This window comes from Ziziphus jujuba, chromosome 5 (genome assembly GCF_031755915.1).
Source record: "Ziziphus jujuba cultivar Dongzao chromosome 5, ASM3175591v1".
Classification (NCBI taxonomy): Eukaryota; Viridiplantae; Streptophyta; class Magnoliopsida; order Rosales; family Rhamnaceae; genus Ziziphus; species Ziziphus jujuba.
The window spans coordinates 3,674,044-3,699,232 of NC_083383.1; the positions used below are offsets into that span (position 1 = coordinate 3,674,044).

Genomic DNA, 25,189 nt, shown 5'->3' on the forward strand with positions numbered 1-25,189 from the left:
ACATCTCAGGAAATTATGGTTCAAGAAACTCAGTTTAGAGATCAAGTTGATGTTCGTGGGGCCTGGACATCATTTAACATCCACGAAGGAGTTGATGTTGGAGGTGACTATGCTGAACGGTTTCCTAACAATGAGGAGTATGAGCAGTTGCATCATATTAATCATGATGAGAATTACAATGCAGCAGGGGATGATGTTGATCATAATGATGTAGATTTTGATCATGAGTTGCCGGACAATGATAATGATATGCATCCTGAAATGAACAATGAAGGAGTTGATGATGTTAGGGTTCATCGTGCTACAAGTAACCACATATCATCGAGCAACAGAAGTGGTTCTATGGCCATATTTTCGTCAAAGTTCACTGGCTGTGAGAGCATAGTAGTTGGACAATTATTTCGCAACAAACGTGACCTACAGAATAAACTGAGTATCTATTGCATGCGAGAAAATAAGGAGTTCAAGGTGACACGGTCAACTACACAACGGTGTGAGGTTGTATGCTTGGAAAATACTTGTAAATGGCGATTACGTGCAACCACATTTAAAAATGGAGAAATATTTGTTGTGAGAATTTTTGATAATGTACACAGTTGCTCATTAGATATCGTGCATCGAGAACATAAGCAGCCCAGTAGCCGGGTTATCGGGCAATGTATCAAATATAAATATGAAGGTATTGCACGTGTTTACAAACCCAAAGAAATTCAACATGATTTTTTGCAGAAATATGGGGTGAATATAAGCTACAACAAAGCATGGAGAGGTAAAGAGTATGCACTTAACAGTGTTAGGGGATCTCCAGAGGAGAATTTTGCTAAGTTACCTGCCTACTGTTATGAGTTAGTGTCGAAGAACCCTGGGACTGTTACACGTATCAAAACAAACGATAATAACAATTTTGTATATTTCTTTATGGCGATTGGAGCAAGCATTAGGGGATTTAAATCCCACATAAGATCCGTGTTAGCTGTTGATGCAACTACATTGAAAGGGAAATACAAAGGGTACATGTATATTGCATCGGGCATGGATGGCAATAAGCAAATATATCTTTTGGCTTTCAGCATTGGAGATAGAGAGAATGAGCAAGCATATACATGGTTTTTCCAAAACCTGAAGGATGCTATCGAGATTTTCCAGATTTGGTGTTTGTGAGTGATAGACACCCCGCTATTGAAAGGGCATTACGCAAAGTTTTTTCCAATGCATACCATGCGTTGTGCACGTACCATATAAGTAGAAATATTAAAGCAAATGGACATGCGAAAGATGAATCAATAATACAATGTTTCATGCTCGTAGCTAGTGGATATTTGGTTGAAGATTTTGAGTTTTATATGGGGCAAATTGAGGCAAAAAACAGTAGGGCTGCCCAGTACATTCGATCATGTGACCCTACAAGGTGGGCACGTTCTCTTTGTCCATGTAGAAGGTACACTATCATGAGCACCAATATTGCAGAAAGCTTGAATGGCATTCTGCTAGATGCTAGAGAGATGCCAATAGTAGCATTAATAGAGCACATACGGGATTTATTGCAAAGGTGGTTTTATGAGCAACGTACTGCAGGTGCAAAATTGACAAAGCCTGTGACTGACCATATGGAAGAGCAACTCAAACTACAAAATTTGGAGTCCATCGGACTACGTGTGAAACCCATTAATATGCATGAATTTCTTGTGGAAGGTGGGAGTTTGAGGGGTACAGTTAATCTCCAATCAAAAACATGCTCATGCAAAGTCTTCGATCTTGATCAATATTCTTGTGATCATTATATTGCCACTTGCAGAGATCAAAAAATTGCTCCTTATGGCATGTGTTCTCATTACTACACCGCGGATGCATATCGTGCAGCTTATGCTGAGTCTATTTATCCTTTGTTAGATGAAAAACAGTGGCATGTCCCGGATAACGTGGCAAGTTGCATTGTTCTTCCACTAAGATGGACACGTAGGCGAGCCGGTAGACAAAGGATGCAACGCATACCATCCGAAGGTGAAGATGTTATTGGACGTAGATGTAGCCAATGCGGTGGTGTTGGACATTATAGGCAGAGATGTACGAATCCATTGTCTTATGTTTCGAATTAGAAAGTTTTAATTTAGTGTTATGGTTTAATATGTTTTGATAATTATTTCATATATTGGATATAATATTTTCTACTCCACGGTGGAAGATTTATTAGCAATCTTTTTTTTTTTTTTTGAATTTAATCCTAAATGAAAAGAGGCTTTCTGAAATTGATTTTCAATCTTTAGTTTACATATCATTTTATGAAATGTTCAAATGATTTTGAAAATAAAAACAAACATATATCATTTTTTCTTTTATTTAAAATGGTTATTGATTTTAAATGTCACTACATTTTTTGTTAATTCCATCTTCATCTTATATAATATTTGTCTCCACTCCCAATTTTTTTTACCCTACTATTAACTTATATCTATTAGAAATTGATTTTCCAAATGGAGGAAATTAGTTTGTAATAGGAGTAGAAATTATTCAACGATTTCCGCTTGGAGGAAATGTTTTCCAACAGGAGGAAAACTATTTCCGCTTGGAGGAAAAATTTTCCACCTGGCGGAAATTTATCCAGAGGCTTCAATTTTTCTTCATATGGGATTTCCGACTGGAGGAAAATTTTTCCTCCAGTAGGAAAATTTTTCCGCCTATAGGAAATATTTTCCGACAAGCGGAAATTTTTTTAAAATTTGCAATTTAGCTCTTAAGGCGTTTGTGCATAACGGAATTCTAATAAATAAACATGGCACATTTCCTATAAGGTCAATTACTTATCCTTACATCAATACCACATTGTTATCTTTGTTAAATGAACATTATAAACCACCATTATATTTACAATTAAAAGTCAAATATAATAAATAATATGCATCTATAAACATGGCAAAAGGAAAGAAAAATGCATCACCACGCAGCTCATATGCTTAGTTCTTTGTTGTAAGCCTCATATGCATACTTCTTCCTAAAGAACTCCATGTCATCTTGTGTGAATGTCATTGGTAATCTAGCATATAAAAATTCGATGGTCTTAAGTGTAAATATGCCACAGTCACCACTACAAAAACAAACAATTATTATAACATATATTAGTATTATTAGAACCATATTCAATAGTTAATATTTATTCAAAAAACATGTAAGTATTAAGGGGTTTTACCCGTTACTTTGCTGAGGGGTATTTTGTGCCAATTCACATGTAAACTCATCAACGGAGGCTACAAGATCCGACCGCTGCTCATAAAAGGATGTAGACCGCAGTAAATATGGTAACATTATGCATAATTTCTGGAAATAAATTTGTCCCTTGTTTCGGTTACCAGCCTTATCTGAATCATATGGTCATACGACGCTCTTTCAAGTCCACGTGCCCTACCATCCAATGTATGTTGCGCTTGTTTAGTGGAATCAACAACTGTCAATACATTACAGGATTTCAGTTAGCACAATAAATAAAGGAAGGCACATGAATAAATGAATAGTTAACATTACACAATTTGGACATGTATATTTTACATGATTTACGTATTTCCATGGCTTGGACTCCTTCATTCGAATCCCCAACACATATTCTTGCATTGTGTATGAGAATTGGAACTTAGATGGATTGTCGAGGAACTTTCCATGACATTGCTCAATGTATACCTACAACAAAATAATTTATTAGTTATCCAAAATCATAATAGCCACATATAGGACACCTGGCCGTTACTTACCCAAAATCCTCCATCTATCACCTCAAAACTAGGATAAAAAATATCAGGAAATTGATTGGCATGCACACGAAATAGGTAAGGCAGGACTTCCATATGCTGCATTGAAAGACGAGTTAATTTTAAATTACATCCATGCAGTTAAACAACTATCTATGGAATTTATCAAATTATAAAATAAAAATCTTGATCGAAAAATACTTACATTGTGATTCAGCCACTTCTCACTGTTTATAAGCAACTGGAAAAAGTTTTTACCCGCAGTTAAAATGTCCATATCAACCTTTGCTGCCCAACCAGACTTCATAAATTTGTCAAAATATTTTACAAGTCGCGTGGGTACTGGTTTGTATGGGTCGAACGTCCAAGTAAAAGATGCACCTGGTAAAGTGCGCTGTAGTTTTTTCCGCAAGCCTCCGACACTATAAGGACTTGTAATAGCTGCTACCGCCTTCCTATCCCTCCTTCCCAATATCTATATTTTGCTTAGCAGCTGCTACCTTTCTTGCACGTCTCCCGGCAGGAAACTTTGATGGAGACACTTTTTCGATAATCGTAACACTTGGTCCTGCATCGTCTACAACATATGGATGTGATTGTCTATCAACGGAGGTCGCATCGGACCATACTCTTTTTTATTTTCATCCCCTTCAACGTCCATCCCATCTCCCAACCCGTCAACACTAACTCCCACTCCTTGGTGCTTCATTAACTTATCAAACTTGGTGTCCAAACTTGCAAACTCTCTAAGAATGGCGATTCTTAAATCCTTAACGTCTTGCCGTACACTAGTCACTTCGCCTTCAAGGATTGTTAATCTCTCTCTCAAAGGTACCTAAAAGAAATAATAATTATTAATACTTGCAATAATGAAAAAAGATAAACATTCATACAATTTATTCAAACCTCATCATGGGATGGAGTCGTTGGAGGTTGGGATGGAGTCGATGGTTCAACATGAACATGAGCAGCAACTCCTGCAGTCGATGAAGAAGGCTGGTCTGTCGGCTTATGTCCCATTCGCCGCCTCCCTCCTTTTCCCATAATTTCCACAGACGCCTCTTTCCGTTTCTTACTTATTCCACTTCTTGTAAGTGGAATACCTCCATCTTTTTCATCATGACTTGCCTGTGGTGGCTTGTCTCGAACAGTAGGTGCAACATTGTATGGAGTACTGTCATGACGTACATCCCATGCCAAGTTGCCGATATATGCATGCTCAACTTCAGTCACATTCATTAAGCCATGAACGGGATACTGCAAAAGACAAAAGGGATTATAATCAAGTGATTAGCAAGTAATACTAATATTCATACAAATACTACAAAAGTGTATAAATAATATTACTGTGTTGGAATGTATATTTATATATATATATATATATATATTTGTACATATAAGTGGAAGAACTCATATACTTACATCACGATGATCGAAGAGTTCAGTGGCCTTTTCAAATCTTGGCACTTGTGAAAAATGCCAATTAAGAATTCGAGGGAATGCCATGTCCGGCAACTTCTTTCCGAATGCTTGACCCAACGAAGGAATTGTCTCAAAACCCCAAATCTGTCAAACAATTAATTAATAATGAATAAGTAAAGAAATACACATCATAAATATAAGTGTAACAAACTTTAAATAATAGTGTAACAAACTTACCATGAAAGCCAAAGGAAACCCACAAAAACTATAACACTTTGACTTGTTTAAAGCCATGGACTCTCTATGCTCAAAAGCACTCTTCAACGATTTAATGGTGGTAGTATACGATAAAGTACCCCATGGATAGTTATTGAAGTACTCTAAATCGTCCACCATCTCCAAGTGATTATGAGGTGCGGTGGCCATGCTTTCTTTGCGTAGAAGAACCGTCTCTAGGAAATATAATAAAGCCAACTTCAATCTATCATCATCGGCTTCATCATTGTCTTGACACTGTGCAGTCATGAAAGCTTCGGTTATCTCCGAGTTAGTGATCTTTCGCTTTTCGCCAAAATACGTGTCACTAATACGAGTAGAGATGTTAACTTGCCTATTGGGTTCGTAACCAAACTGTAGACCTGTAATTATGGTGAAGTCTCTCTGTGTAAATCTAGCACCACGCCCTCCAAAATTGAATACCATAGAATCCTTGTCGTCGCAAACACACTGCCTATACAGCATGCTGTTGATGATGTGGCCACTAAATTGTATCTCGTTGGCCTTCAAAAAGTGGCCAAAACAGCTATCCTCAAACTTCTTTATTTGGGCTGGAGTCAGCTTGAACTTAATATCCGACACGGCTTTCCAGAAGTTCGATCTACAATTAACCTTTGCCCTCAATATCTCCGAGTCCCAAAACCTTCGTTGGTAATCTGAATCCATCTATCTGCAAATCAAATACAACAAAACATAACAGATGGAGGAAACGTTTTTTCCGACACGAGGAAAGCCTGAAGGACAATTTTTCCGCCTGGAGTAAAACAATTTCCGTCAGGAGGAAAAAAAGAGGAAATATTTTCCTCGGGGTGGAAAATTTTCCAGAACCTAAATAACATACACCTAACGGGATTTGTGCAACAATATAATGAAAATGGCTAAAGAATATTTTCAAACCAGCGCATAATACATTATACATTAGTAGTGTACATTATACATTGCTTCCTAAGGATAACCTATAGATATATTATGGTTTCACATTCAAACCTCATATTAAATTCAAACAAAAACACAACTTCACAATAGTTTTAATTTCACATTTCACATTCTAACCATGCAACACAAACATTTTTGTCACACCAAATAACACAATATTATAAGCATAGCGCATAATGACAAGGTTCAAAATTGTAAAACTCATTCAATACAGCACAACTAAAGGTTTTGAGATAAGTTCGTTACATTAAAGCGAAATTAGTTTGCAAAATATTTTCTATGTTGTACAGAGAAACAACTTACATTAATGGGGGACAAACCACCACCAATGCTTCTCTATCTATTTATATATATCTCTCTCTCTCTTTATCTATCTCTGTGAGTGTATGTGTAATTTTATCAACTTGCACTTGTAACTCTACGATCGCAAATTTTGTGCTTCAATTTTCTGCTCAGTCCATCACTTGCTCCTCCAATGCTGAAAGAAATAGAAAATCAATATTAGTAACCATGCAGCAATCAAATTTAGCATATTATATGTGTAAGATATGCATATGAAAGGGCACAGAATACTGCTTACCTAGCTAATGATAAGATGGAGCCTGGAGGTTCAAATAGATAAATGTATCTTTGTATATTCTTTCTTTGATTTCTATTCAAATGAACAAGAGCATATGAGAAATTTGGAAATTTCCACCAACAGAAAAAAACCACAAGAACTACTAACAACTAAATAACTACAAAAATATACAAAATCATTACATAAAATTTCCTGATTTCCTCACTTTTTATATATTTCAAAGGGCAATATAAAAGGTTTTATTTTGTTTCTTGGATCAAGAAGTAGGAATACTACAGTAGGAATATTAAACCATAACACCAATCCCCATTGCCATTTCTCTCTATTTCTTTTTTATGCAGCCATAATAACACTCACTCACTAGCATAGCATAAAAAAAATTATTTGCAATATTTTAATTTTGCTATTTTGGACCTGACAATCTGTCTCCTTGTTAGGTCTGCTTCAGCTGCAACTCTTAATGCATCCCAAATCTCTGGAGTCGAAAAAAACAGAAATCATACTTAAGATATACATCCAAGAAAACAAACCAACGTCCAACAATATGATATCTATGCACACAGAGACACATAATAAACATGTAGAAAATATGTAGACACACACACACATTTGTAAGTATGTGTACATATATATATATATATGAATGTGTGTGCCTGTAAGCATAAAAACTAAAAAGTAAATTGTCATAAGGCAAAATGGGTTCTTGTTCCTCAACTATAGCCCTAAGAACTATAAATTTCAACATCCACAGGCAAAAGCAGCTTCACCATAGTGTTAAGAAGATCTTTTCAAGCACAAACAACAATTGTATCCGAATATTGGTTACATATGTCGATGACCCAAAAAAGGAAAAAGAACTGTAGAATAAAAGTCCAAGAATAAAACTAAGTAGATGAAATGGTGAGTGGATATATCACTTTTGGTAAACCTATGCACATAATTCAAAGGCAAACATTTTGTGCATGATATTTTTATTCAAACCCCCATCTCAACAGTATAATCTTGTCGATGACCAAAAAATAAAAAAATAAAAAAAAAGGAGTAGAATATAAATCCAAGAATAAAAATAAATAGATGACTGGGTTAGTGGATATGTCACTTTAGGTAAACCATAAACCTATATACAGTTATAAGAACCACTTGCTTCAGCCCCTAGAAAAGATCATGGGTTCGTTACTTTACTTTTTTCAAGAGACCACAACATCAAACAGCGACTTCCCATAAAATCTGAGTGCTAGCAGAGGTGCAAATGAAATATGGGCCAAATCACAAACTCGGTAAAATGTTAAAAGCTAAGTTCCACTAGATCATTAAATATATATATATATATATATATATTCACCCAACATAACACATCAGAAAAAAGAACTCTCAATTTTATAAAAAAAAAAAAAGAAAAACAGAGTCAATAGAACCCCTACTGTTCGCCGTAGATGCACATAAAACTTCCGAATAAACTCACAATTTGGCCAGAAAACCACGATACTCCCAGAAAACCACAAATACTCCCACAACCACTCAGCACTTGAACTAAAATAGTACAAATCGAAATTTATGTTTAATCTAATAGACTATTCACATGAATATAGAACTTCAACATGCTAAAACCAGCAGACCCAAAAATAAAATAAAAAACCCATTCGATCAAAAAAAAAAATTCCAACTATAAATCCTAGTGATACACATTTACAACCACTAGAAACACCCACAAAGAACCAACTTTCATAATCAGCAATAGGAACCAGAATTCCAACACATAGAATCGCCCCCAAAAATATATATATATATATATATATCAACAAAAGCCACCCAGACTAGTCTCAAATTGGCTTTGGTAGAACTGAGATTATAATTTTACTAAGCAAAAGAAAAAAGATATCATAATGTTTCGGTTTATTTTCTCACTTGCATAAGTTTCCTGAGCTTTCTGAGCCACCAAACAGAAGGAGAACCGTCGGAACAAATTAAAAAAATCAAAGAGTGAGCTCACCGTCTCAACAAACTGGTTCTTCTATGACACAGGCGAATGGGAGGACAATTTTGCTTGAAGTGAAAATGGCGCTGGTGTGTTTCTAAAGGGAAAGGGAAAGCTTAATTTTGTTTTTATGCCCTAGTTCTGTTTCGAAAGGAAAAGGGAATGGAGGAAAAAAAAAAAACCAAAAACAATAAAATAAAACAAAGTTGTATTTCGGTAGAGAAAATAGACAAAAAAAAAAAGTACAAAAAGTATTTTGGTCTTGATGTACTAAAAGGTGGTTATTTTTTAAAAAAAAAAAATTACTATTTTTTTAAAATGGAGTTAGGTGGCTTTTTTTCGAAAAAACCTCTCGTTAACATTTTTGCTTCTTAGGCCCAAAATGATGAGCCCATTCAACCTAGGACTAAACTGTCTTCTCTTATGGGCCCCTAACACCAACAGTCGAAGATCCATTGCTATTCAGTTTCAGTCCAGCTTTCAACAGATTCTTTGCTCTCATCCTTATCGCAGAAGGTGATATTGGCGGGCTGGACTCGGATTCTTTGTTTGGCAATGGATGTCAAATGAGCTGTACAAGGAAGATAAAATCTGGAATCCTACTTCTTTTATAATTTTACCCCCAAAAACAACAAAAAACCTTCTTTTAAATTAATTTATTAATTGGATTATTGATTATTAATTTTGTAATAGTTTAAACATCCAGCTGAAAGTAATTTAACCTAAATATTTATTTGCAATAATTAATTTTGTTTATGAGCGATATCCTATGGTGCAAACTTCTATAAATAAAAGGTTTTTTGTTTTTGATATTCCTCTATTGATTACATAATCAACTTTTTTTTTTCTTAACGAATTAATTAATTCAGTTACAGAAGAAATTAATAATTCATTAGCTCTATTTATCTCAATAAATTTGCCTCAAATTAGTTTGTAAAATAGGAATTTGAAAATTAAGACAAACTACATTCAAGTTACACTTCCCGAACTTGCAAAGTCTTTACAAATCATAATGAATATGGATGTACGGATAACAATTGCTAATAAAATAATCCTGATGCCATGTACTTTAGAAAATTGATCTATGTATTAGGAATTACAAAAAAATAAATGTGTCATATATATATATATATGTATATAAAGCAATGAATAGAGTAAAGTGGTGGTGGCAAAATAGAGGAGCCTACAACAAGATGATGTGGACCGTAAAGCGCAGCCGTAAGATTTGGTAAGAAGATTTTTGTTTATTGCTGATCGATATAGAATGAAGACCTGTTCGCTCATTCGTCATCCTGATCTGCATTTACAATTCTATAATAATTTATCATTCTTTATTGGTTCACTGAAGAATTAGAAAGCTTCATAAACGTGTTTTTTTTTTTTCCTTTTTTCTTTTTTGTGGTTGAAATAATCGTGATTTTTCATTTTACGCGATAGAAGAATTACGCGTTTTATATGTCTTTCATATTCATACACAATTTCTCCCTACAACATGTCAATTCAGTGATGCAGTGTCAAGTATCAGACAATTCAGAATAATTCAGACCGTTCTATCTCCATGAGTTTCATCCCAAGGCTCTTGTATGGAAAAGTTGACGAGTAAATGAAATGGAAAGTTACACACATAGTAATTGGAAGGGGGCAGACCCACGAACTTTGACAAGGGAGGGACCGGTTTAGAACGCTAATTTTTCGGCCGAATTAGCTTCTACAGGCCATTTAGATGGGTTTGGAACATATTAATTTATAATTAAAGAAAAATGTTATTATAGAAGCAAATCCTACTTCATACATCAATTTTTTAATTTTATTTTATTTTTATATTGAAAATTAGAAATTTAAATTTAATATCATTATCCAAAAAATATATATTGCCACTAATTGTCCCCACAATAGTCTTCACATCAAATTTAAATTTTAGATTATAAACTTATTATATATAATAAGTTTGTTAGTAATATTCATATAAACATTTGTTTGGAATAAAACAAAAGTAAAAATAACATGTTACAAAATTAATTAGCAAAACAATAAAATAAAAAAGAGCAACAACCTTAAAATTTTATTAAGATAATAGTATTATGTTAATTTCAAATTTAAAAGTCAAACAAACATATATGTAATAAATTATCAAAATTATAATATATAATTATATATTAAAGATAAAATTAAATATGCAATATAAAACTACAAAACACTTATTATCTATTCCATTACAAAATATAGAATATTATATTTTACATTATTTTCATGATAAATAATTATTTAAAATCCTAAATATTAATCATGAAGGGTCGAAATGCTATATTTGAAAGTTTGCTTATGTTTTCTTGGGGGCACAAATATAAGCTTTTATAAAAACCATAAAGGAAATGCACACATATAAAGGGGGTTTCCATAATTGAAGCTATTCAGCATTCGCGTACATTAGAATTACAAGAAATGACATGGAATTTACTTAGGCCAACATTATTATGTTAAGCTCATGATAATTGTAGCCAAATATTGAAAAGAGTTTTTAAAAAAAAAATGAAAATAAGAAATTTATTATTATTATTATTTTAAAAAGAGGGTAGTCGGATACTCATAACATGGAGTGTATTTCACTCGATTAGAAGGATATGACAAACAACTTTAAACTTGCGTTGGGTTGGTAAGGTCAAATTAGAGGGCGGGTTGGTTGGGGTCTCGTTGTCCATAAATTTTTACGATAAACAGGAAAAATGTGAAAGAGGAATAACGTTTTACATTCGGTAAAAATAGAAGATTGCTTTTTTGCTTTTTGGTAGATATAATTTGAAGATTGCGTTAGTTTTGCAGGGTGGTGGGTAGGGTGTCGGAGGAATTTTTGACTGAGGGTGAGTGGGCCTTTGACTCTTTGGCATGGGTCCCACATCCCTGCTCATTCTAAGCTACATTAGTTACCCATTCTGTGGTTGATGTAACTAACCAACTGCCCTCCTGCCGCTCCTTCCACATTTTATCGTTAAATTTGAATAGCACATTTATTTTTATTTGTTTCCTAAATTTAATATATGTGGAGTTTAGTTAGAGATTTTTTATCAATGAAATTATGAAATCAAAATTTTAAAAAAAGAGAACTACATAACAATTTGAAAATTAGAATACAATCTTAGGAACCCATAAAGTCTTTTCGTTGGATTAAAATATTTATAATTTTATGTGAACAACATAATTATTGATGTGTACACTTTTCACTTTTTCCTTCCTTTCTTCTTTTATTTTTTTCTTTTATTCTTTTGAATATAATATAAATAACAAAGAGTAAATTATTCCAATATTTAAAAAAATTGTACAAATGTTTTAATATGTTTGGAAAACATTTCTCTTCATTTTTTCCAAAAGAGATAATATTAAAAACTTGGAAATTAATATTATAGGATAATGGTATTATTATATTTCGAACTATATTTGATCTTCTACATTACAATTTTAACAAATGTTTTTGACATTTTACATTTTAAACTCATCAAAACTTTGCATTTTTAGTTTTCTTTTGCCTTTATTTTTGTTAAAATAATTAACAAAATTACCACGTGTGTTGCACGTGAGAGTAAACTGAAGGATAAGTGGTGTTTTTTTTTTTTTTTTTTTTTTTTTAGGAAGTTTAAAGAGAGGCTCAATTTCATAGAGGAAGGGCTCAGTTTCAGTGTACAACAGTGACCGCTAATCTCTCATCTACAGCCTTCTTTCTTCAACCGGAAAACACGGAGAAAGAAATTCTAACCATCCTTCCAAGCTCAATTTTCTTTTACATTAATTCCAAACCTCTCTCCAAGTAAGCAGTATTACTTTACAAAACCCAGTTGCGCAAAAATACAAATTAACTTGGAGCATACGTATAAAATTGGAACGATAAATATCAAAATGAAATAGACAAAATAAAATAGAAGAAACTCATTTAGGCAAAATTGCCAACAAAATAAGGAACACATATGCAGCACATGTTGTAATTCTATAAACCATTTTGATAGATAATATATAAAAAAGTCAATTTTACAGAAAAATCTACAATACAACCAACTATGTACTCTTCTTTTAACACATAATATATAAAAATGATGAATGTTGCAGAAAAATCTATGATACAATTAGAGTACATATATTCCATTTTAAATACATATGTAGATCCCATATATGGGATTTATATGTATATTAAAGGGGAAATATGTACTTTCATTATACCAAAAATATTTTTGTAAGATTTTGATGAATTTAGAATGTAAAATATCCACAAATATATATATATATATATATGTTGAAGGTGCAATATAATTCAGAGGTTATGGTGCCAATACCCCAATATTATTGACGCGAAATAGATTGGGGAAAGCATAGACATAAAACTCAGACTGCAAAAAAATGAAAACACTACTTTTTCCGCAAATATGGGGAAACGAAGGCAATTAATGGTTAAAAATTGAAACACGAGAGCTTGATAATGCAAAGTCAATTTGATGTAGATGGTCTCTTCTTGTTAGATGACCTCATTATGTGACTTCCAACATCCATGTGATTGGGACTGCATCATCATCTCACTACCCCAAAATATAAGCCAAAAATTCCGCCCCAACATTTAATTCTTTCTTTTTATTGCGGTCCAAACAAGTCATATGACTAATGATAATATCCATTCGGTTTCAATTCCAACCCAGAGAAATAAAAAAACATAACTGATCTTTCTAATTTCTAATATGAAGAAAAACAAGTGATGACTAACAAGGAAAAAAACCAAAAAAAAAAAAAAAAAAAAAAACCAAAAATTATGTCAATTTTAGATCATTTTATTTGTTTTTATTAATATGTTGCATCATGCATATTTATTATTATTTTCTTAATGAATTACGAATTTCTACTGCAATTTTTTTCTCCACTTTGTTATTATTTTTATTTTTCAACAATCTCATGTGTAACGATACCAATTTAATGATTCACATCCTCAAATAAATTTTAATGAGTAAATTACTATTAAGATCAAATTTGCATTAAAAACCCATTTGATATCAGCTTATGTAAGAAAATTTTTTAATTACAGAGCATTTTCCAATAAAGCTTATGTAAAAAGATATTTCATTAAAAATTAACATGTGATTGATTGTCAGTTTAAAAAGTATTAAGGATAATTTATTTAATATTTTCAAATTTCTGTATAAATTCAAAATAGAGTCTTTTATTTTTTTCTTTTCTTTTTTTTGGAGAAGTTTGCAATTTAACTTCTCTATTTTGGCTTAAAAAATAAAATTAAAAAAAAAACTTATTTTGGCCAACAAACGCTTTTTAACTTGTTTCCAAATGCTCATTTTTTTGAAAGAAAAAGAAAAAGAAAAAAAGAAGAAGCTTTTTTACTAAAATAGAGACCAAGGTGAAGTTGTATAAGCACTTATCAATTTTATTTATTTATTTTAAACATAAATGATTTAAACGATTGTGACAACAATACTAAGGATGATGACAATTATAATAAGTCATCTAATCCTATTAATAAATTTAATCAGACAAAAACTCAAAAAATAATCTTTATGTTTCAAACAAGACATACCAAACACTTTTAATAATTTATATGAAATAAATTTATCGGAAACGTGCCTTTACATATTTTAATTCATTCCAAGTCAAAGTAATGAAGGTTATGTGACTAACAGAACAGAGGTGGCTGCAACGAGAACAAAAATTTTGTTAGTAAAAGAACACGATAACAAAAATTTATTGATAGTCTACTATTGTAGTGAAATTATTGATTGTGACATAAAAAATAATATTACAACAACAATACTGTTAAAAAATATAAATAATTTTGTGGTTTCATTACAAATGAAAGATTGTTAATGAACTTTCATCTTTTCGTTAGTCGTTTGAACTGCAGAAATTACACGCCCTCGCACTTATTGATGAGTGACAGGCCATTGTTGAAGAGTCATCATTGAAGCATCTTTACCCTCATCTTTCGCTTAGTTACTGGTTATATGAATTAGGAGATCGTTTAAAATGTCTGCTCCCCTGTAAGGATTGGTATTAATTAGCATCTTATCAATATATAATACGTGGAAGATTATACTCCATAAGAATATTTTTAATTGAGCTTTTTTATTTTAAAGTGTATAAATCTTAAATAAGAAGCATTTTGAAAAGTTTATAAATAAAAAGCATAACTTTTTAACCCATTTCAATAGTGCCCTTTTTGTAACATTTTTCAATTTGTAATTTTTAATAAATAATTAATATATTTTTTTTTAATTAATATGCTTCCCTTGTTTTATACATAAATAAATATGATATCGACGATACAGATACAGGTAGTTTCAATGGTAGAATATCTCTATTTATATCTATAAGAATACAAATTTAAATCATAAGAAAGAAAATTTTTAAATAATTTATAAATTAGATGAATTATTAAAAAAAATATGATATCAAATAAATTATATTAATTATGTATGGAAAAATATTGGTATAATAAATACATGTATTAATAACTTTATATAAAAAATGAATTTAACTCTTTGTATATGAAGAGCTAAATTTTAATATTTATTTTAATTTTTCAAATTAAAATATACATTAAAATTATGAAAAAGATATTTTACATTTTAAAACAGAGAAAAATTTTAAAAAAGTTTATTGAAGATAAACTTGAATCAATCCCCATATTAATATAATTAGGTAAACATTACAATTTGTCATTTTATTTGGAAAAAGAATATAACTAGGTAAATAATTTCATTAGTTCTAATTAAAAATGCTTTGGACTTCCCAAACTATTTTTTAATCAAAATCAATAAAAAATAATTTTTGAAGAAGGCAGTTTAAAAGTAGAAGAAGCATAAGCACAAATAATATCAAATATGGCCTTACTTTAGTGTTTTTAATTATCGATTGAGGCAAAGCCCCAGAAAAAGACATCCTTGCCGAACACCAAATGCAACCACAAAAAGAAGAAGCGGTGAAGTATTAGCCGTCAAGAGAGGGGGCCCAGACTGAGACCTCAGGATGATGGGACTGAACGACCAACCGCTACTAATAACTGAAAATCAAACACGTGGAGTATAACGTCCTAAAAATCGGATGTTATCATGAAAAAACAAAAGTTGCTTACGACTGCTTTCATAACCCATTTGGGTCCATCGTCTATGTCCTCATGCACGCGAACCTCGTGGACTTGTGAAAGATTCATTTTTTTATTTTTCTTTTATTTATTTATTTAAAATAAATAATCGCACTAAGCAAAACACTCCCGCCAGCGACCCTTCCAGACTGCTTTTTCTTTCCCACTCATTGTATTTGAATAATCAAAATCTCATTTTCTTTCTCTTCCCCCACTTTTTTCGAATAATTTTTCATAAATGGTAATCATAACAAATTAAGCCGCCTGAAACATTTCTCTGACCAAAATTTCAAAATTTCAAAGACAACAACAAAAATCAAAACCAAACTCAATTTAACACTTTTTTAATTTTTTTTTTTTTTATCACAAAGTTTACAAAAGCTCCTCTGTTACACAAAAGATATTTACATGTTTTTTTGTTTCCTTCTTCTATCACAAATTTTCTCTCTTTCACTGTTTGATTATTTCGTTATATGGAGATGATGGGATTGCTTTGTGGTGGGACACTTATGTTGACACGTCTGAGGCTCTGGCAGCGGCTCCGCCGGATCTTGGTTGCCGTAGAAGCTCTATCAGTGTCTCTGCCTGTCCGCGTACAAACACACAAAACGACAAAAAACCCCCACTCCCATTAGAAATAATACTCAAAAAGAAAAGAAAAACCAATCGACGCAATACCGAATTTGTTTAGTCACAAAAACACACACACATATATATATATATATATATATCTATACATATAGACAAATTTGTGTTTTTTTTTTCTTTTCCAATAAAAAAGAAATTATGGTATTATAAAGGAGTGGATATTCTAGTCGCACTCCACTAATCCAAAAAGACGTTTCTAGCCCTAATGCAGTCATCAATCATGCAGGAAAAGCTATGTCCACGAGGTAAATTCAAGAACAAAAGTGAGTGCCCCCATTTATCAAAAATGTGGAGTGCCCAACATCAACGTGACAATAAATTACCTTTACCCGGAAATTAGAAAATAAAAGAGGAGAAAAAAACAGATAAAGATATGGCCGACTGGCCCGACTCCGGGGGGTTGACTGACGTGGCTTAACAGCGACCTCTTCAATTCCATTCGCACCAAAAAAAAAAAAAAAACAGAGCCATTCATATGGGAATATTAAAAAAAAAATGCCACGTCAGCCACCAATGGCCATCGACCTGAGAGAGAAGCGATAAAGGAGAACAGAATCATCACCTTTTGCTTGGCGCGATTGGTGCCGGACTGAGACAAAGCCACCAAGGGCGGAATCGCTCCTTCGCGGGCCACCAGAGTACGGTACGCCACACTATCCTCGCAAATCTGAAGTAAGATCGCCACAGCGATCTCTTTCTGCCTCTGGGACCCAACCTCTATTATCTCCACCAGCACCGGAATGCCCCCTTCATCCACCAGCGCTGTCCTCGCCTCCGGTAGCGACACCAACATGCTCAACACGTACGCCGATTTGTCCACCATGTTTGCATCGAAATCTGCCATCAATTCCACCAGCGGCTTCATGATTCCCGCTTGGACGGCTCTGATCTTGTTTTCCCTCACCGAACACAGCGAGTACAGTGCCGTCGATGCGTCCTTCTTCCCACGGAAGCCTCCATTCTCTAGGAGGCTCACGAGGAGTGGAATCGCTCCTGACCGTCCGATTGCGACCTTGTTCGCCTCTAATTGCGAGAGCCGAAGCAGAGCACAAGCTGCGTTCTCTTTAGCCGTTGAGGTTCCCGTCCTCAGAGCTCGAACCAGTGGCTTAATCGCTCCCGATGAAGCTATGAGTTCTTTGTTCTCGTCGCACAGTGAGAGATTCAGAATTGCCGTGACACCGTACTCCTGAAGCTGAAGATCAGATGACGATAAAAGCGAAATCAACGGCTTAACCGCGCCGGCTTTGGCGATCTTCAGCCGATTTTCCGATTTGTTTTTGGCGAGCAGTCTGATCTCCATGGCCGCTTGTTTCTGGTCATCAATCGAACAGGACTCGAGGTCGGAGACGAGCTGACGAATCAGATCGTCGGAGTTGTCCGAGGCAGACGCAATCAATAGCCGCCGGCTCTGCGACGACGCTGTTGGAAACTCCCCGGATCTATCGCTATTACAATCGCTGAAAGCCGAAGAGTCGTCGCCAACGCATAGATCACTGTAGTTGCGTCCCATGTAAGAGAAATTCGCCCCATTTTCCTTCTCCATGGACAAAATTCTCTGCTATCAGCGCATGAAAACCCCCTTGGCGATCAATATAATAAATCGAGTAATTTTGAAATTCGGTTAGCTGGTGCAAAAGAGACCTTTAAGCTGGGGGTTCTTTTGTGGCTCGGAACAAAGGGGTAAGAGGGAAAGAAAGATAGAGGAGGCGAAGATATAAGAAAGGGTTGGGTTGGGGGGGTTTGGGCTAAAAGAGAGTAACACCTGGACTATGCCCTTGGGGCTTGGGCTGACACGTGCACAAAAAGACCGTACCAAAATCTCAGTCGTGTGAGCACGTGCGAAAGGTCTCTTTCAACGCGTGCATGGAAGGTTCGCTGTTCGATAAAAGGTTTTTGGAAGCGGATGCCTTCTCAATTCTCGGTTCAGCCCAGTTCTTGCTTGGTACTTTGAATTTCCCCCGGTTCGGGATTTTAATTTTAAAACTGAAAGGTTCAATTCCGGTAGTGTGCGTTAAGGGACATTTGGTAGTCCTGCTTATAGGTTATTGGACCACGTAGCCCCCCATATTAACACGGTTTTTGTTTGTTTATTCTGCTGATTAGGCCGCACATGCTTCCATCAATCATGATGACTCCATGAGCATCTATACAGGTAAGGCCACGCTCCATAGCCGGTTATCATACAGTTACATATTGTGTGAAACCATTCTTTAATGCTTCCAAATTTCAAGGGCCTCAAAGAAAATTGTGGAAAGTGTGATTGCCACTCTCTAATAATTACATTTGTTATTTTTAATCTTTCTTGTTTTTCTTTTTGAAGCTGTTTTATGACTTGAATGCGTCAGCTCAATAAAGAGCTTGGCAAATCTCCACAAGTTATTTTAACATCAATTTTTTTTTTCTTTTTTAATTGAAAAGTTTTCGTTACAGATGATTGACTGAAATAGAGAAGGGGCATGCATTTAATTTCAATGAAATTTGAAAACTATGTATGCATAATTTTTTTCCTCAAATTGTTGTAGAATCTAAAAATGCAACGGTTTACCTTGTCATCGTGTTCCATGTACATGGCTTGGGCGTGAAACATTATGTTGGATGGATGTGGCAACATTACGAAGATTAATTGTGGATTTATGTACCTTTGTGTATAATCTATTAGCAAATAAATTCAAGGGTCACCCAAAAAACAGAAAAATGCAATAAAGGACAACGATGTATACTTCCCTCACTTATAAAAAGCCAACCAATCTAACAAACAATACATGGATATATACAATTTGAAAACTTAATAACGGTCATAAAATTCTAAATTAATTTATTAGCAAATAACATTCAAGGGTCACCAAAATAAAAAATAAAAAAAAATGCATACAAAGGACCATGATGTATACTTCCCCCACTAATAAAAATCCAACCAATCTAACAAACAGTACATGGATATCTACGATTTGAAAACTTAATAATTTTCATAAAATACTAAATTAAACTGAGTTGGTTAGTATCAAAAAAATAAAAATAAATAAATAAAGGGAGTTGGTTAGTCTGTTTGGCCGGGAACTTATGACCATTAAATATTGAAAGCAACAAAAGATTGGTGCCTGGGCACTTGGACTACGTCTCTGTTCTCCTTACATAATATTATGTAAACTCCCACTAGATGAATTTAAAATATCACATTTATTAAAAAAAAAAAAAAAAGAGGGTATTTTTCATGGAAAATCTACTTGCAAGCTTTAGGACCCAGGACTTTTGAAATCATTCAGTACCCACCAAAAAATAGAAATAAAAAGATAAAAAATCAGTGGTCTGTTTTTCATGTTAGTATTTTTCCATATAAGCTTATAAGTTGTTGAACTTCAGATAAGACTGCAGTCAGAAATAATTCCATGACTACGTTGTTTAATAATAGTTATAATAATAAATGATAATATACCCGAAAAAAAAAAAAAAAAGCAATAATAAGATGTGCTTGTCTTTTTCGAATTGTGAAAATTAACATGTGCTGCTTTAAGTGGTTTAGTGGCAACCACGCCAATGATCAGGATCAAATATCCAATAATTGCCATTGCCAGTGGCGACTACCCTATAGCCATCGCCAGCTATAAATTGAACCCTATAAATCGTTCCCGAATAATTAATAGATTCCAAAAAATAATTATATATCACTGTTAGTTTATGTCATGCACCTATTTCGTTGGAATGAACTGATCGCATAAGTTGTCAAATTCATATATAGTTAAGTAGATAGGGTCTGGTACAATGGGTAGCAAAACAGTATTGCAGATAACAGCCACTAAACTATTTGTCGTTTAGAGGATACAAGAGAATCAAATTTTTGATTATGAAGGATTGGAAGCAGAGTGAATGAGAAAAGAAGGAACTATAATATGTCTGTGTTCATAGGCCCAAAACTTATCCTCCACATTTTCAGCTTGTTCCATTCAATTCTTTTTCTTTTCTTCCAATTTCATTGACTGATTTTGGATCTAATTGGGAAACATAGGCAAGTAGAGGCTAGTCGACAAAGGAAGCAAAAACAAAGACAACTTGGAAGGAAACAAAATATAGGGGGGACAAGGAACCATGGCAAGAAAGTCCAAATTAATTAAACTATGAGATAAACGCAGGGGAGCCAAATATTTTGCCAAAATAGACTTTAGTGTAACCTTTCTTAAATGGCGTCCCAAAGATATACAATTCAAGTAAAGGAGCGTATTCGTAATTCATTAACTGGGGAGGGAATACAACGGAGAAAGGGTTGGTCAAGAACCCATTTTCCAATCTCTTAAACATCCACATTCCTCAAGAAAACAACAAAGTTGCTCTGGTAGAAAATAAATAAATAAAAAGATGCAATTTTCCAAGAATGGGAAGGTTAGAGATTGTATCTTTCTTCTTCACATATACTCCGCCCCCTTTTTGCCTAAGCAAATTTATGATTGTACTACTTCCGCCTTTGCCTCAATCACATTCCACATTGGTCCTGCAGGTCTCAGTAATGTTGGGTGCAGAAGTACTTTATCCACTCCCTCGTTATCACTTGCAAATGCAGACAGGGTCACTTTGTTTCTGCTTGCAGCTCCATCAAAGTTTATGTTTCAGGGTTGAGGAATTGGGACTTGGATTAGCCCAGCTCATGTAATTTAATAGCAGAATGCTGCTAGCTCCCTCAGAAGAACAAAGTATTTGAAATCCAATAGATCATCGATTTGGCAACGGCTTACCAAGGATCAATCACATCTTTCTTAATTATGATAATCATTTCTGTTTTTCCGGATTTTATCCATCAATACCGTAGCTAACTGCGCATTAAAATTTCCACTTTAGAAATTCTTCCCTTGAAGAGCCTGAGCTGGTTCAATTTACATGAATTTAATAAATCAAAGTACCAAGCATCAGGTTGAAAACTCTATGACCACGAAAAAAGAAAGCCGAAGCATCTTAGAAAAAGCACATTATTCTTCGTAACATCTTGACCAGCAGCACGGGTTGATTAATGATTATTATTTAGAATTTGTGACTTTTAGTAAAATAATTCAACTCTCATCGTCATGCTCTCGTAGCTCAGTTGGTTAGAGCACCCGTTTAGTAAGCGGGAGGTCTTGAGTTCGACTCTCAACGAGAGCACTTTTCTGTTTTTAGATTTTTGCCCTTTTTTGGAATGGGCTATTTATGTCAAGCCCAATCAAATTGTGTTGAACAAACGGCTAGATATATATAGTTATTTTTTATTGAGTTTTGATTTCACATGGAAGCCCAATCAATTGTGTTCAACAAACGGGCCATTCACGTAGATTTCATTTTTTATTTTTTATTTTTTTGAGTTTTGATTACACATGGAAATCTTTGATTGGATCTGGTGATGTTTCCTTTCGCGAACAAATATTTTTAGCTTGTATACTGAATGAAAATGAATGCTATTTAATATTATTCTTCGCACCAACAATTTATTCCAAACGTAAAGTATTTATAATGCCGTTACTGATATTTCCAAATAGCATAGGTTAATTAATAAACTAAAATAATTAGCTTATTTGACAAAAATTTTGCACTTTGCAGCTTGCTCAGTATTTTTGTAATAACTTTTTTCCGATTTGATGTGATTTCTTTTTTCCTATCAAGTCCATTTCGTACTTTTCTCCAATTGCTAATACAGTTTTTGTTTCAAATAAGTTGCATTTTGATGATTTGTATGACTTTGTCAAAAGTTATCTGGCTACAATCACATGCAAAAAGAATTTCACCAACTTGGAGAATGATCAAAAAGAAATTCTAATTTTGGAACGAAAAAAAGAAAAAAAAAAACAAAATAGAAAGGATAACTTTAAGAAATCCTCCTCCACGTCCACGTCTCTCTTTCTTTATTCTTTCTGATCAAATAAAAAAGATAACCACAAATCATTCCCCTAATCCATTTTAAGGCTGAGAGACTTAACCCTTTTCCCACTCCCAACATTATTTTCCTCCTAATCTCTAAATGAGAAAAAGTCATTTATATTTGGTGGACCACGTTATTAAAAAGAATAATCCATATTACCAAAACGATACTAATATATTGCGTCTGACCTGGTTCCAAACAAGCTGGCTGTGTAATATGTGGAACAAAAAATCCTAATGACTAATTGACTACTACTATAAGGTTAGGAGCAAGTCATAAATGAAAGTCTGATAAATGGCTTGGTTCATTCATATGGAACAGAGCATGGAAATATATATTGGTATTTGAATGATTATTATTATTATTATAATTATTTTGGTGAATTATTGGCATTTGAATGGAGAAACACAGAGAAAAATACAATTTAATATTTCTAACACTTAAATAGCCACACAGAGAAAACAAAAGTGGCCACTGACCGAGTGCTTTAGCAAGTTGTGACCAAAACGGCGTTTCAAAGAGAAAAAGAAAGGGTCGGGAGCAGGGAGGGGATTGGGTCATCAATCCAACGGGAAACGCCAACTATATAAATAATGTTTTCATGGCATGTATTTCTCTTAGTCAATAGCTTCCTAGTTGCACAATCAATTGTTTAGGATATTTGTGCAATTTGGTTCATTCTTTTGGCAATAAGAAAATCAGCTGTGTTGTTGTCATTGGCTTGCCCCAAAAGTCCCTTTATAAAAATCCACAGATAATGACATACGATATTTTTTAATAATGACAAGGGTTAGGAACTTTAAAAAGTAAAGAGCAAAAAAGACTGGGACCAGTGAACAGCCTTTTTATTTTTATTTTATATTTTATTTTATTTATTATTATTATTTTAATTATTTATATTTATATTTTATATTTTATTTTATTTATTATTATTATTTTAATTATTTACTTATTTTGTATAATCTATCACTGGTCACACACTGTTTTTGAGTTCCCTAGATACATGTATGATATACCTGATTAGAAATGGCAGCTAATAGAAAAATCAGAAGGCTAAATCACAGTGACAGTAATATACGGCTATCATCTATGATGAAAACAAGATATGGAAATTCAACTAAAATTACATGATCTAGTATATTTCAAACAAAGAAGAAAGACAGACATACAGACAACAATGAGGAAAACGCAGCAGAAATTAGGATATCCGGTTGAAGTGAATCAAACAGACGCATATAACTCAGGAATAAAAGAGAACCACCTGAAGCCACAGCTCCATTTGTCAGGAATTGAAGGGCATTTGGGCAGCCAATGCCAGGTCCTTCTTGACGATCTGTAGTACAAAATCTCAGGCCATGTATAGCAGCAGATACAAATCATCCCCTGGTGCCAAAAGCAATAAACATGCTCGTAATTGTGGTAACAAACCGACATGAATTTTCTACACATCATCTCAGGCAATCTCTCCACCTCCACCCATTTCCTTCCTTCAACCAATTCCCACAATTTCATGCTTCTTGAAATCCCATTTCTCCCAATCCCACCAATCAAATACAATTTCCCTTCCCCATCACTCACCAAACGGACGAACGTGAGGTCGCTTGGCAATTCAGTCGCCGATCTCTGCCACTTCCCATTTCCCAAATCGAAGCATACCGTAGAAAACGGCTCTGGAGTCGTAAAGTATAAACACCCACCAAAATAGACACCTTCCTGATGATAATTCTCGTTGATAATCGGCTCGAAACCCTCGAACTTTTGCCAAGAATGAACCTTGGAATCGTAAACAAAAGCGCTACTAATCGAAGACGACCCAGAACACAGCATAAAGATGTTGTACCCAACTGGGGTTGAAACCAAAGAGAGCAGATCAAAAGAAAAAGGGAAGGAAGGGAATCGAATTAATCTGGAGGATTTGACCAAAAGGTTGCAGACAAGAAACGAAGTCGAACTGGGGAGCGAGAAGCAGAGGAGGCCATTGGAAGCGGAGAGAAGAGAGGCCGGTGCTGCTGCTGCGCAAGGTAGCAAAGAAGAGACGGAAGGTGCTAAATTACGCCAGCAACCGAGGGCAGAGTCGTAAAGAGGGAAGTGGCGGTAACACTGAGGGTGAGAGAGGAGAAGGAAAGAAGAGAAAGGTGGAGAAGAAGAGTGCTTGGAAACGAAAGAAGGAGAGAATATGAGGGACCTGAAGTGCTTGCATGTCGATCTGAGATTGAGTAATGCTTTCAGTGGCAAAAAAGAAAGAACATGCTCGAGGAGTTCCTCCGGTAGTCGGCTCCAGATTCCGGGATCCATTTTCGGAGATATCGCCGGAGACTGAGACATAATGGAAAGGCAGGATGGTTCGCCATCGGTCTTCGTCGGAGATCGGAGGCTGTTTGTTAATTTGCTTCGGTCTTTCCCTTTCATCTTATCAAATAATAAACACTGTTTCTGTTAGACAAGTTTGCTGATTTAAGAGGGAGAGACGGTAACAGATGGGCATTGACTATATGTTGCAAGTGGCAATGTGCACTTCCATTCTTGAGAAATTTGAACTATTTGACATTTCAGAATTGAGAATTTCCAATTTTGTGAGTGGGCTTTCCCATCTGTCCGAGAACAAAAGTGGGCT

The 25,189-nt window shown here is 34.2% G+C and overlaps 3 protein-coding genes, 1 long non-coding RNA gene and 1 other non-coding gene across 8 annotated transcripts; 2 read left to right on the plus strand and 3 right to left on the minus strand.

Annotated features, from left to right (window-relative positions):
• Nucleotides 1–2,761: 2,761 nt before the first annotated feature.
• Nucleotides 2,762–9,147, minus strand: LOC112492113 (uncharacterized). Of its 4 annotated transcripts, XM_060816971.1 has the most exons (13): nt 8,857–9,147; nt 7,366–7,426; nt 6,952–7,023; nt 6,675–6,849; nt 5,397–6,105; nt 5,160–5,303; nt 4,644–4,994; nt 3,943–4,572; nt 3,741–3,836; nt 3,541–3,669; nt 3,345–3,439; nt 3,185–3,258; nt 2,762–3,082 (listed from the first exon to the last, which is right to left on the minus strand). In XM_060816971.1, exons 5-8 carry the CDS (start codon nt 6,099–6,101, stop codon nt 4,315–4,317), a joined length of 1,458 nt encoding a protein of 485 aa, XP_060672954.1. In that variant the 5' UTR covers nt 6,102–6,105; nt 6,675–6,849; nt 6,952–7,023; nt 7,366–7,426; nt 8,857–9,147; the 3' UTR covers nt 2,762–3,082; nt 3,185–3,258; nt 3,345–3,439; nt 3,541–3,669; nt 3,741–3,836; nt 3,943–4,314. The 4 variants fall into 4 exon arrangements, with proteins under 4 accessions (XP_060672954.1, XP_060672953.1, XP_060672955.1 ...); XM_060816970.1 differs by having other exon boundaries at nt 3,185–3,439; nt 8,942–9,147; XM_060816972.1 differs by having other exon boundaries at nt 2,762–3,031; nt 3,185–3,439.
• A 7,218-nt stretch (nt 9,148–16,365) lies between these two features.
• LOC107433738 (U-box domain-containing protein 4) lies at nt 16,366–18,390 on the minus strand. The gene is made up of 2 exons (XM_016045078.4): nt 17,260–18,390; nt 16,366–16,634 (listed from the first exon to the last, which is right to left on the minus strand). Exons 1-2 carry the CDS (start codon nt 18,238–18,240, stop codon nt 16,557–16,559), a joined length of 1,059 nt encoding a protein of 352 aa, XP_015900564.3. The 5' UTR covers nt 18,241–18,390; the 3' UTR covers nt 16,366–16,556.
• Nucleotides 18,391–18,502: 112 nt separating this feature from the next.
• On the plus strand, nt 18,503–18,993 carry LOC112489121 (uncharacterized). Its single transcript, XR_003053421.3, has 2 exons — nt 18,503–18,639; nt 18,801–18,993. It is a non-coding gene; the product is annotated as an uncharacterized LOC112489121 (long non-coding RNA).
• A 2,757-nt stretch (nt 18,994–21,750) lies between these two features.
• Nucleotides 21,751–21,824, plus strand: TRNAT-AGU (transfer RNA threonine (anticodon AGU)). The gene has a single exon. It is a non-coding gene; the product is annotated as a tRNA-Thr (tRNA).
• A 1,799-nt stretch (nt 21,825–23,623) lies between these two features.
• On the minus strand, nt 23,624–25,094 carry LOC107433689 (F-box/kelch-repeat protein At5g43190). The gene has a single exon (XM_016045006.3). The coding sequence runs from the start codon at nt 24,982–24,984 to the stop codon at nt 23,797–23,799; it is 1,188 nt and encodes a 395-aa protein (XP_015900492.1). The 5' UTR covers nt 24,985–25,094; the 3' UTR covers nt 23,624–23,796.
• Nucleotides 25,095–25,189: the final 95 nt, after the last annotated feature.

Coding starts and splice junctions, on each gene's coding strand:
- LOC107433689 (XM_016045006.3), bottom strand. CDS start 24,984: ATGAAAGGGAAAGACCGAAGCAAATTAACAAACAGCCTCCGATCTCCG.
- LOC112492113 (XM_060816970.1), bottom strand. CDS start 6,101: ATGGATTCAGATTACCAACGAAGGTTTTGGGACTCGGAGATATTGAGG. Junction 5,304..5,396: donor GGTTTCCTTTGGCTTTCATG/GTAAGTTTGTTA, acceptor ATTGTTTGACAG/ATTTGGGGTTTTGAGACAAT. Junction 4,573..4,643: donor CGACTCCATCCCATGATGAG/GTTTGAATAAAT, acceptor TATTTCTTTTAG/GTACCTTTGAGAGAGAGATT.
- LOC107433738 (XM_016045078.4), bottom strand. CDS start 18,240: ATGGAGAAGGAAAATGGGGCGAATTTCTCTTACATGGGACGCAACTAC. Junction 16,635..17,259: donor CCAATCGCGCCAAGCAAAAG/GTGATGATTCTG, acceptor GTACGCGGACAG/GCAGAGACACTGATAGAGCT.